Source organism: Ambystoma mexicanum, chromosome 4p (genome assembly GCF_040938575.1).
Source record: "Ambystoma mexicanum isolate Mex_15411 chromosome 4p, UKY_AmexF1_1, whole genome shotgun sequence".
Classification (NCBI taxonomy): domain Eukaryota; kingdom Metazoa; phylum Chordata; class Amphibia; order Caudata; family Ambystomatidae; genus Ambystoma; species Ambystoma mexicanum.
Window position 1 is genome coordinate 585231885 of NC_090927.1, and position 12241 is coordinate 585244125.

At 48.4% G+C, this 12241-nt stretch overlaps 1 protein-coding gene across 1 annotated transcript in view; it reads left to right on the forward strand.

Moving 5' to 3' along the window:
* The window catches only part of LRRC1 (leucine rich repeat containing 1), a 694627-nt gene extending 684101 nt beyond the window's left edge, over window positions 1-10526 (forward strand). Inside the window, exon 14 of the mRNA XM_069606135.1 lies at window positions 9307-10526. Within this exon, the coding sequence (XP_069462236.1) occupies window positions 9307-9465 (159 nt within the window). The 3' untranslated portion in view covers window positions 9466-10526. The remainder of the gene's footprint in view (window positions 1-9306) is intronic.
* Window positions 10527-12241: the final 1715 nt, after the last annotated feature.

Sequence of the window (12241 nt, forward strand, 5' to 3'; positions counted from 1 at the left end):
GAACTCTGGGGAGTACAACAACGGGAGAGCCGGTGCTGGTACGGAATCTGCAACCTATACAAGGTGGTAGTGTGACCACATCGACAGCATGGTGGGCTAAAGGCCCAGGCAACAACACAGCAACCCCAGGTGTTGGAAGCATTGTCTGCTCTCTACTGGCCGCATATGCAGATTTTCTTCCAGAATCAAGAACTCAAGTACAAGAGAGTGTGCCGGAACAAGTGATTACATTGCAGGCACCGACAAGTGCCACAGAGGAACCAAGTACCTGAGTGTGTGCCAAGCCCCAGTAGGACCTGCTACAGTGAAGCGATAGACTGAGTCACAAAAGGGAGAAGCAGAATACCCGAAGGCATGCAGAGCCCTGCAACCTTTTTTCTACAAGGAAAAAAGTACTGGGGCGAGTGTGAGAGGCCAAGAGGCCTCCAAAACAAAGTCGTAGGAGGGAAATGATTCTCGAAATTGTGACTTGGAAAGTCAGTAAATAAACATTGGAGAAGTGATAAAGCCATACAGAGTGTGACAAACAACAATGGTTGGCAAATGGATAAAAAGTGGGATGAAACAGCCTGGGAAGAAGTGGGACATCTCCAGAGAAGGAGACTTGAAGAGCTGAGGCTGTCAAGGGAACAGGGCCTTAAGATACAATATAGTGTCAAGAAACCCAGAGAATGGGAACTAGTGATTTGAAAAAGACCAAACTAAATAGTGGAAACATTGAACCATAAGGATATATGCAGTATCTTATTGAAAGCAAGAGAGTGGAGAAATATCCCAATAAATGCTATCGTAAAGCTGGGAAGGCGGATTGTACCAAACCCATAAGCATATGGGAAGAGCTACATATCCAGGGACTAACAGACAAAATAACTTTGGAAAATCAATATAGAAAAAAGTAATTTGTACCTTTTTACCAAATAAAGAGATAAGATGCAAATAGAAAGAGGAAGCCGCTTTGAAGGATGGCCAGGAGAAGAGACATTCATTTTGCCTATATTTGAGTTATTCTTATTAGTGGTAGGGTCCGGTAGATTTAGGTTTGGGCCTGCAGACTATATTATTTTTGACTCCCTGACATTAGAAGAGCACATTTTAGTTTAGATTGCTAGGGTGATCTCTCTCAAGTAGTAGGGAGAGATAGGCCTTTACCATATGATTTAATGAAAAACCAAAGTAACATGTCCTTGTGTCGGACTCCTTCATCTGACCCGCCACACTACATGCATCACAACTGCAGTCTACTACAGTCTTGGCTTCTCTATGAAGTCCTGGATGAGCCCATCTCAGTCCCTCCGTTTCACTGGGGAAGTTCTGGACACTGGCTTGGGCAGGGCCTTCTCCCTTGCTCTTTCCGTATGACCCCCTTACTCTCAGCAAACCATGGTCACGGACGCCTTGTTGAATGAAAGTCTCTGGCGCTCACACGGACAATCTGAGGGTAAAGGGGCTGGGGTTGTTGCATGGGAACATATCTCTATTGGAATTGCGGCCCACTGGACTGGCTCTGGTTGCATTTCTTCGCTCCTTAAAGGCCATGTGTGTCCTGATCCTGACATACAATACTGTGGTTATGCATTACCTCAACAAACAAGGTGGTATGCTTGTTGCTGCCTTTCTGCATGTAAGCAATAAAGCAGTGTTTCTGGGATCTGAAGAATGTATTGTCTGTGTGAGCTGCACATCTGGCTGGCACAGAGAACGTGATGTGGGAGACTGAAGTCTTCCTGCTCAGATATCCTCGGGTCAGATATGACCCATTAAGTTGATCTTTGACTCAAGTTCAACAGTGAGTGCAGGTTGTTCTTTGCCAGGGGATTTTCCCAAGGGCAGGCTTCTGGGGGACACATTCATTGCTCAGTGGAACTTGACTCTCTTGTGTTACTGCCGATTCCCGTCATTGTGCAGAAGAACAGGGCCACCATGATCCTGATTGATTCAAACTGGACCAGTAGAATCTAGTACCTGGAATTTCTGCACATGTCCATCTGTCCTCCTTGGTGCCTTCCCATTAAGGTGGACCTGCTTTCCCAGTCGGCGGCTGGGTTCTCTGTCCAAACCTCTGCATCCTCAGCCTTCATGCTTGGCTGCTGAGATGCTAAAGTATGCAAAGTGTAGGATTTGTAGGATGACATCCTGTATGAACCCTTCTCCTCTAGAAAGCCTGCTATCAATTCTATCTATTTAGGTGGCATACATTTGTGTCTTGGTGCAGCGACACAGATTTGGGTCCCTTGTTTGTCCTACCTCCACTGTTCCGGACTTCATGCTTTTGGGGGTCATCTGGGCATGCAGATCACACTGTGAAGGGTTACTTGGCTGCTATTGCGTTCTTTAAGAGGTTGCCTGAATAAGGTTCATTTTCACTGACTTCACGGTTATGCAGTTCTTGCAGGCACTGGGTAACCAGTTTTTCACATGTTTGTTTTTCTGACATGTTACTTAAATCTTTTATTTACCTTGTTGATGGCAGCTCATACTCTTATGTCCTGTCCCTTTTCCTCCATACTGCGTGGGCTTCCCTTCCAAGGGACAGGAGACGGAACCTTATTCACCCGAAAAAAAAAACGTCTTCCCCTTTAAATTTAGAGGCGCGCGGGGTTTTGTGGCCCAAGGAGCATGCACTGCCCTGACTTTGCCCTCTGGCTCAACACCTCAGTCCCCTTTTCTGCGTCGACTGGAACCGGCCGAATTCACCAGCGCTCCTGGGTTTGGCTTCGGCCATGTAATTCCACGTGCGGACACTTCTTCTTTGTCTTTTTTGTCTGTCTTATCATTCAGGTACTTGGTCCTAGAGTGTCACGCTCCTCCCCGGCACATGCCGACTTCCACAGGGTTCAGTAGGTGTCGATCCTGCAACTGGCTCTTCCCTACTTCAGACCCCTACGCCGTCTGTCTACGTTGCCTTGGCCCAGACCACGGTTGGCAAGCTTGTACAGCATGCAACGCCCTGTCATCGAAATCGCTGAAGAACAGACTATCCAGGTGGAGGGAGCTCTTCTAGAAGTCGCCTCCAGAGGACCTCAAGAACTTGGTGAAACATTGAGCCAGGCCTAAGGTAGGGCCTCTATTTTCCATTGCACCCCGCAAGGGATACTCCTGCCCAAGGACTCCCCTGCACGGGAGGGACCGCTCAGGTCCTTGTACTAGCACACGCACAGAGTCTGCTCCAGCGAACGGCCTACCGGCCGAGGGATTCTTGGATCCTCCCAGTGACCGCGCTGAGGGACCGGAAGGTTCTTGGACCGCGTCTCCACCCGAGGGGCTCTGCCCTTTTTTTGCAGCATTATGTCGGAGGGGCCATGCCCTAGTACCAGCAATATTGTCGAGGGGATGCCTAAACGCAACTCTACCGGCCCACGGCCGAGGGTTCCGCACCAACCGGGCCTAGGCCCAAGGAGCAGGGTAGGCCTTGCGATCCACACTCAAGAGTCTTGGAGGAGGCTGGGCCCAGCGGGCCGAGCAACACGATGCAGGCACGTGGCAGGCAGCTCAACAAAATGGCCACTGTGCCAGACATCGGCACCCGTCCAACGCCATTGCAGGAGTTCGGCGAAGAACGAGCGTCAAGGTGGGACTGGCCTCACCCAGGTACGTGGCTTAGTCTATCCTTCATTTGCGCAGGGCAGGATCCCACTGTATCCTTACGGCCAGGGTATGCAGCGGCTCCATCAGCCTCCTGCTACCTCATCGGTACCCCCTTCCACCTCTCCGACCTGTGAAGAGGGGTTCTTCGAGAGATTCCTCAGGCTCATAAAGTCACCTCGGATGGGGGTTATCCTCAGGGGTGGAGTACCTGAGCCTACCCCAATCCGAGGTTGAGCAGCCGGCAGAGGGGGTTCTGGCTGAAGTCCTCACACGATGCCGCTCTGCCAAAACGGGAATTCCACTGCAGACCGATGTAGTCTCCCTGGCCAAAAAGGGTTGGTTCAGGACCCACTCTGTCCAGCTGGTCAATTGATGCCTGGACGCCAAGTACAGGCAGATGGAGGGGGGGGGGGAGATACACTCTTGCTATCGGCCCATCCTCAGTCAAACTCCTCGATGATTGCTGCGGCATCACTATACTCCAAGCCTCAGTCGTCCTAAGCTGCCTCCTCGATGACGCTGCTAGGCAAGGAGGAGAAGATCTTTGAGGCGTACGGGAAGAAGCTGTATTCCAACACGTCCTTGCATCTTTGTCAGCACAATGCCAACACCATGCTGGTTGCCGCTAACCAGAGGTTATGGTGGGAAATTGCAGACGTCCTCCCGGAACTCCCTAAGCAGGGCCAATCCCGTTTGAAGGCAGGGCTGGGTGAGGCCAAGCTGGTGTTGCAGGACCTCATGGAAACCACTGTGGTCCATATTGACACCTCTGGCATGCCATCTGTATCGCCACGGACATGAGAAGGACAGCCTGGCTCCGGGCAACGAAATTCAACCCGGACGTCCAGTAACGCATACTAGATCTGCCATTCGAGAGTGGGGGGCCCTCTTCCACTCCACCATGGACGAGGAGCTGGCCAAAAAGAAAAACAGCTCGCAAACGGCCAAGTCTTTATCCATCTTGACAAAGACCACACCAGAGACACCAAAGTCGTACACCAAGTCACAGCAGCGCTCCGACAGGGGACGTACGTATGGAGGGTTCTGTGGCTTCCAGGAACGGAGATCCAGGCAACCTGACAGCCCAGTGTCTCAAAACCGCCACAAGCAACAAAAAGGGGGTGGGGGAGTAAGTGCTTTTTCCAGTCCCCCTCCTCCACGACAGCCTCAGAGGGAAAGAAGGCATGACACGCCCCTCCTGGGTCCATGTGTCTCCAGTGGGGGCAGACTTGCTCTTCATGTGCATTTCTGGCGCCAGAGTTTCAGGGACCCCTGGGTCCTCTCTGTAGTATCCATGGGTACTGCCTACCCATCCCAGCCTCTCCTCCCTCCTCCCCTCCACTCCCTCAGGTTGGGACAGCAACTCTTCTGGCAGAGATCCAGATCCGGTCACTTGTAGAGAGCCAGGCAGTGGAGGAAGTCCCAGCCTCCCAGCGAGGCTTAGGCTTTTACTCCAGGATTTTTGTCATTCATAAGAAGCAGCAGGTGGGCCTGAGAGTTGTGCTGGACCTTTCCACCCTCAACCTCTCCTTACCTCTACAAAAATTAGAGGTGGTTACGCCAGCCTTTATAGCGGAAACATTGTGCAAGGGAGACTGGATGTGCTCCCTGGATCTGAAGGACGCGTACCTACACGTCCTGATTTGGCAGCTCCATCGTTCTTTCCTGTGATTCAGGATCATCGGCTACCCTTTCCAATACAAGGTCCTCCCTTTTGGCCTCAACTCGGCCCCCTAGGGTCTTTACCAGGCTCATGAATATTGTAGCTGCCCTCCTCAGAGCGCATGGCCGCCACATCTACCCATACCTCGACGACTGGCTCGTCAGGGCTACTTCTCCGGAAGCGGTTCACCACTCTTCCCATGCCCTTTGGAACACACTGCACGATCTGGGCTTCTTGCTCAATCTCAAGAAGTTGCAGCTGCATCCCATGCAGACTGACATTCTTGGCCCTCATCTGGGACACGTGCTCCGAGAAGGTATTTCCGTCACAGGACAAGATCTCGGCCATCAAGAGGGCCACCTCCCACTTGCTCAGCAGAGAGGTGACCTTGGCATGGTGGTACCAACTGCTCCTGGGTCTCTTGGCGGCTGTCATATTAGCTGTCCTACACACGAGATTGAGGATGAGGAGGATTCAGCTGCACTTCGCAGCCTCATGGAACCAGGAGTGGGGCTCTCAATCTGAGAGCATCAACGTTCCTCCATCTCTTCACCCGGACCCAACATGGTGGTCCAGGGACTGCAACCTACGGACGGGCAAGCCTTTTCGGCCACCTACCGCGCAGGTCACCATCGCCACAGACTCCTCGCTCGAGGGCTGGGGAGCCACCTTGGACAATCTCTCGGTCCACAGCACCTGGACTCGACAGGAGCAGGAATACCACATCAATTGGTTAGAGCTGAATGCCATCTGACTAGCGCTCAGAGCATTCCTACCACTTCTCAGGGGCAGAGTTGTCCTCATCCAGACAGACAACTTGACCAGCATGTACTACATCAACCAGCAGGGAGGCACCAGATCCCCTCCTTTGTGCAGACTGGCAGTCAGCATGTGGAAGTGGGCCCTGGAAAACTACATCTACCTCACGGCAGTCCACCTCCCGGGGGAATCCAACCTGGAGGTGGACAGACTCAGCAGGTTGGGAGCGGACAATTACGAGTGGCAGCTAAACAACCTCGTTATTCAGGAGATCTTCAACAGGTGGGGTCATCCCCAGGTAGATCTCCTTGCCACCTGGCACAACAAGAAGTGCCCTCAGTTCGCCTCCTGGCAGGGACAGGGCCCCGGCTCCCTGGGCGATGCATTTCGGCTTCAGTGGAACAGCATGACAGCTTACGCCTTCCCGCCCAGTCTGCTGATTCACAGAGTGATTTGCAAGATCAAGGAGTCTTGCCAGCTCAACATCATTCTAATAGCTCCATGGTGGCTGGCCAGGCCATGGTTCTTGGAGATGCCACCGATTCACCTTCCGACGGGCCCAGCACATCTGCTGGTGCAGCAGGGGGGCAGGGTCATCCACCCTGTGCCACAGAAACTAGCCCTCACAGCGTGGTTCCTGAGCAGGTAACACTAAGGCATCTCAGGCTAATCTGGAAATCATACAGGGCGCAAGGAGCAAGGCTACCAGGGCCCAGCATAAAAGTTAATGGACCAGGTTCTGCCACTGGGCAGACTCCAAGGATATCGACCCCCTGGCATGTACTCTGGAAGACGTGCTCTCCTTCTTGGTGCACCTCGCCCACTTTAGCGTACAGGTGGACAACTGCCGCACAGCCATTGGGGCTTACAGGAACTCAGAGGAGGGGCGTCTACTCCTCCAATCCGATTGTCAAGAAATATTTGATGGGGCTCGCAAGGCTCTACCCGCCCATCAAGAGGCCACACCCCGTGTGAAACCTAAACATAGTCTTGGGCGCCCTGGTGCACAAAGCATTTGAGCCAATGGCGTCCGCGGACATCAGGCTGGTTACCATTAAGACGGCCTTACTAGTAGGCCTCAGCTCGGCTCACAGAGTCGGCGAAATCCAGGTGCTGATCGCCTCAGAACCATATACTACCTTTCACAGGGAGAAGGTAGTCCTGCGGACACATCCAGCATTTCTGCCTAAGATGCCGTCTGCTTTCCATTTTAACGAGGAAATCGTCCTTCCTACATTTTTTGCCAATCCTAAGGACGAGGCACAGAGAGTTCTGCACTGCCTGGATGACAGGCGTGCCCTGAAATTCTACCTTGACAGGAACAAGGGCTTCTGCAAATCAGACGCCCTGTTTGTCACTTTTGGAGGTGCAAGACAAGGCCAGAAGGCCTCCATATCCCGCTGGATGGTCTCAGCCATCAAAGAAGCATACGAGGCTCCGCCTAAGCCGCTTCCGGGGAACATGCACACCCACGCAGTCAGGGCCAAGGCAATGGCCATCGCATTCCAGCGCCATGTCCCTTGGCAAGTCATAAGCAGGACGACCACTTGGGACACTCCCTCTGCTTTCTGCAAGCATTACTGTTTGGATGCCAGCTGTAGATCTGATGCGTCTTTCGGACAGTCGGTTCTCAGGAGAATTTAAGGAGGGTCTCCTCTCCACCCTGGGGCTACATTCAGTTGTAATCGCCCATGCAGTGTGAAGGAAAGGGGACGGGACGTAAGAGTAATTATAAGTTAAGTTACTCACCGTAGTGACTAGTCCTTAGTACCCTTCCCTCCATACGTCCCACCATCCTCCCCCCTAATACTGGTGTCATTAGGCAGTGTTACATCTATTGTCGACGCGTCAATGGGGACTGAGGTGTGGCGCCGGAGGGCGGAATCAGGGCAGCGCATGCTCGCAGGCCCGCACCCCCCCCCGTGCGCACCTAAATTTAAAGGGGAAGAAGGTTTTTTTCTGGTGAAAAAGGTTCCGTCTCCCATCCCTCGGAAGGGACGCCCATGCAGTATGGAAGAAAGGGGACTAAGGACTACGTTGATCACTACGGTGAGTAATTTATCATTTTTGATTCACTTAATTGTTAATGTTTAAAATTACTCACCATTAAGGTGATCTTGCACCATCCTGCCCTTCATGATGGGTAGCTCTTCCAGCTCATACTTTTCTGCGGTACCTTAGTGCTAGAGAAGAAGCCGGAACTGAGGCCATGGGGCACCAATCACCACATTTATACTGCCGCTGACAAGTCTGGTGTCATGGGCACTCATTAAATTATGGTTAAGCTTGTCCGGAACTGCATGACGCCTACTGGTGCCTGAAAAAGTATCCTAAAACATCTAGTCCACCAAGATGTAGATCTAAAATGAGTAATCTGTGGAAGGAAGGACTAATCCATCACAAAGATCGTTTTTGAAAGATGCTTTGTGTTCTTCCCTAGCAGCATCCAAGGATAGCTACAGCAGCTTGCCAAATAGCCACTCAGTAAAAAAAATACCAAAATCCAAATCTTTTATTGGTTAAGCATCCAATAAAGGTGCACTGTTCATATGTCATCTGCCACGATACCGGTGGCGAGTTCTGAAAATTAGAAAATGTGTTTAGTGAACCATTTGTTTTTGAAAATTAATTAATCTGCATGCAACCTCAAGCTCACTGGTGCCAAAATAACCTTTGAGCATATGCATATAAACAATTAGCAAAGTACAGCCTCCAAACTGCGATTATAAACTAACTCCCATGCTGAAAGGGACCACTAAACCTACCTCCAAATCTCCCTCGGACCTTTTTGCTTAATTGCCTGAATACCAGTATAGATGATTCAGGTTGCTAAAAGCGGGTGATTTGGGATGCCCTGTGGCCACGTCTGCATTTTGTGACCTCAATCAACCTTTCTTGATGTTGACGACAAGGGTAGTTTTCTTCTGGCATCAAAGGAAGCTGAGACTGCTCAGGAAAAAGCAATAGTATCTAAAAAATGTTTTTAAGAAAGTTGCACCCACCTGCACCATGTCATTCAAAAGTGTGCAGATGCTATTGTGGCCATGCATATGCTTGTGGGCTGATAAATGTCTGCTTAGTTGCAGTTTCTGTTAAGTCTAAGGTCAGGTTCTTGCCCAGGGATCTTAATCACCATTAGAGAGCGTGGGCAGTGGAAGCAGGAGCGATTTTCCATTTAGTATAGCAGATTTTTAAATTCATGCATTTGTTTTAAATTGTGTGGTATGCAGCAATTTACATTGTGTCCACAAAACAGATTTCCAATATATATCTTTTTCATTTTTTGTCTTGTTTAATAGGGTACGCTTTTGAGAAAAGCCACGCCTCACCCCGGAGAGTTAAAGACGATGAAAAAAACAGTGGAGAATTTACGAAACGATCTAAATGCTGCTAAAGGACTGGATTCTAACAAGAACGAGGTCAATAATGCCCTTGACAGAGTGACCACGTCTGTGTAGACCTTACCTCTACGTCCTACCTCCTGTGTCTTCCCTGGTGTCGAAACCTTAACTCTCATCCGGAGCCCTCGTATTCTGCCCTTAAGTCTTTAACCAGAACATGATTCACCCTCCCTTTGTATCCCTTGTTGGAAGGTGCTGCTCCTGGAAGAAAGTGCCTTAATTTCAGCCAGTCATTGCACCCATAATTTTAAGAGTGTACATTGGACATACTGTTTTATCTGTTGTGCGTTGTAATGCGAAGGGTGCGCTACTGTATAGATATTAGAGTGCCAAATCTTTGATTTTCACACAAAGGATGTGACTTTTTCAAGTTGGGATATTTTTAGCCAGATATTTTTGGACATACCACTGGCAAATAATCTAGTTTTATGTGAATTTTTTTTTTTTTTACTCTTTGGCAGCTCAAATGGTGTAAATTTTTCAATTTTGTATAGGACTTTCATAACAGAATGGTATTTCATTTTTTAATTTTATCATAACGGTACAGATTGATGTATTTGTGGCATGGGAAGTTTGAAAGTATTCATTTGTCTGTGTGCTACCCGGTTGTGCCTTAATTATTGTGTGTCAAGCAGATCATGAGTGGCAGCTTTGTGCAGTAAGACGAGGTAATAACTGAGGGGCCTTTTTAGATGTATGTACAGTTTTAATGATCTAGTGTCTGGTTTTAAACTATTTCATTCAAGGAAAATGTCATTGCATTTTTTTAGCTTCACTTTATTTTGATTTTAGCTGCATATGCATTTTACTCGTTTTATTTCAGTATATAAATTGCCAAAGTCCGTAATATTTTTTGACACGTTACTGTATTGTCCTCCTAACCTCACAATGAAATCAGAAACACTAATCAAGTTTGTACTTTGGTGACGTAGTTACGGTAAACTTCCACCATCTCTCAAAAACCACTGCTTATCATTCAACGAACTGGATCTGCCTGAGCAGGCCAGTGCACCTTTACACAGTGGTAGCGTAACGTGATGCACAGAATAGTCTATAAAATGTGCTTTAAAGGTTTTATATTTATTTAAAACCACAATAAACTGAACATTACAAAATCATTTTGAGCATTTCTTTTACCGTGAAACTGGTTGTTATAGATTATGTGAGCACAACAGCCAAGACTGTTTTGAAGAGTTTGAAAGAAAAGGTCTTTATCCCAAACCTTTTGGTTTACTGTATATGTGTTTTGTACTTGTTTCCAAATTACAAAGCTAAGATTCGATCAAACGCCCACCTCAGTCAACTATTTTATGTGCTTGTACATGAGTTCGGAAGGAAAAAATCACTCCGACATGCCATAGGCACATTTTACAAAGTACTTGTACATTTGATTACGATTGGTCAAGCTGCTTTCAAGATTTGGGATTTGGGACTGGCAAACCTAATATTTCTTTTATTTTGTGTGACTTTATTAACCCATTTCTCAAGGAATTTCAGTAATATTCTGCCTATAAGACCCGTGATCGCAATTGTGAAAAAGGTTTTAGAGGTTTGTGTTAGACGTTTCAGGCTTCTTTGAGAAACCTTGTGTGAGTGTGCCAATTTGTATATGAGCAATAGCCCTTCAATGAGACCTTCCTTAAACATTATCCTGATCCTTTCTGTGTTTGGTACACATCATGCTATCCAACAATTCTATATTGAACTTAACTGGCACAGCACTTTCTTCATCAACCTTCTACCTAGTGGGTTATTCCGGCTTCGGCCACATAATCATGTCTACCTATTTGAGCACCATTACAGAATGGCCTGCCGTAAGGCTGTGTGCTAGTAGCTTCCCCTTTTCCCACTATGCTACTGCACTGTTTTTTTCCTGGCATATGTTTGTGTGTGATGCTCAACCTTTTCCTCCATGGCCCTCTGTATCAAACAGCAGCTAGCTAGTCAAGCCACTAAGACATTGCTATGTGCCTTTTGCTCAAAGGTAAAACCACACACCTCCACTCATTCCCACAACACCAATTGGTCATTACATATCCTTTACACAGATGTTTTCTCCTTCCTGGTGTCACACTCTGTTAGTCAAATGCTTCCTTGCAGCTGCCCAGACTCTTCATTATCACCACCAACTAATTCCACTCCATTCCAATTCAGTTTGTTTTTTAGATCCATGCCATATGCGTATTATTAATCCTGCTTGTACGTCCCGTCCCCTTTCTTCCCTATCCCTGAGCTGAGTAATTCCATGCTGCTGGAAGCAGGGCCTTGAGCTTGAAGCCAGCATTATCAAAGAAAAAAGTTAAGACACCAATGTGCATACGCTGTTCCCTGCTTGGGATCCTCTGCTGTGCACGCATGCACCAGAACAGCCAGTAATTTTCTCCACAGCTGGGTAACCAGGAGTGTCACAAGCATTTCACTGCTGTATCAGTTTCTTTTCAAACACGTTTACTATTTATTTTACTACTTATGACAACTGACAAAGGTCATTGGGAGTGTGTGTTTTGTCAGACATCTCGTTAGTAGTGATGTGATGCACCTTTGTGTCAAGCATTTTCATTGATGCTCTATCGGTGGGAGGACTTTTATTCGCTGCTACCGCCCAGAATTCAGTCCTTGTGTTGAATAAAAACATGTGTGCCTCTCATTTTTTGGTCTCCTCAGAGGCTTCCCTTGTGATGACTCATTGACCCAGGAGGGATCTACTGGACCTGATCCTCTTCTAGACCTAGCTTTGCTTGGAGGGTCTTCAGACATGTAGGGATGAGGGTTTCTTAGGGTGGATTCTCCTCATTTGGGCGAGGCCAATCTGAGTATGCTTGGGCAATTAAGG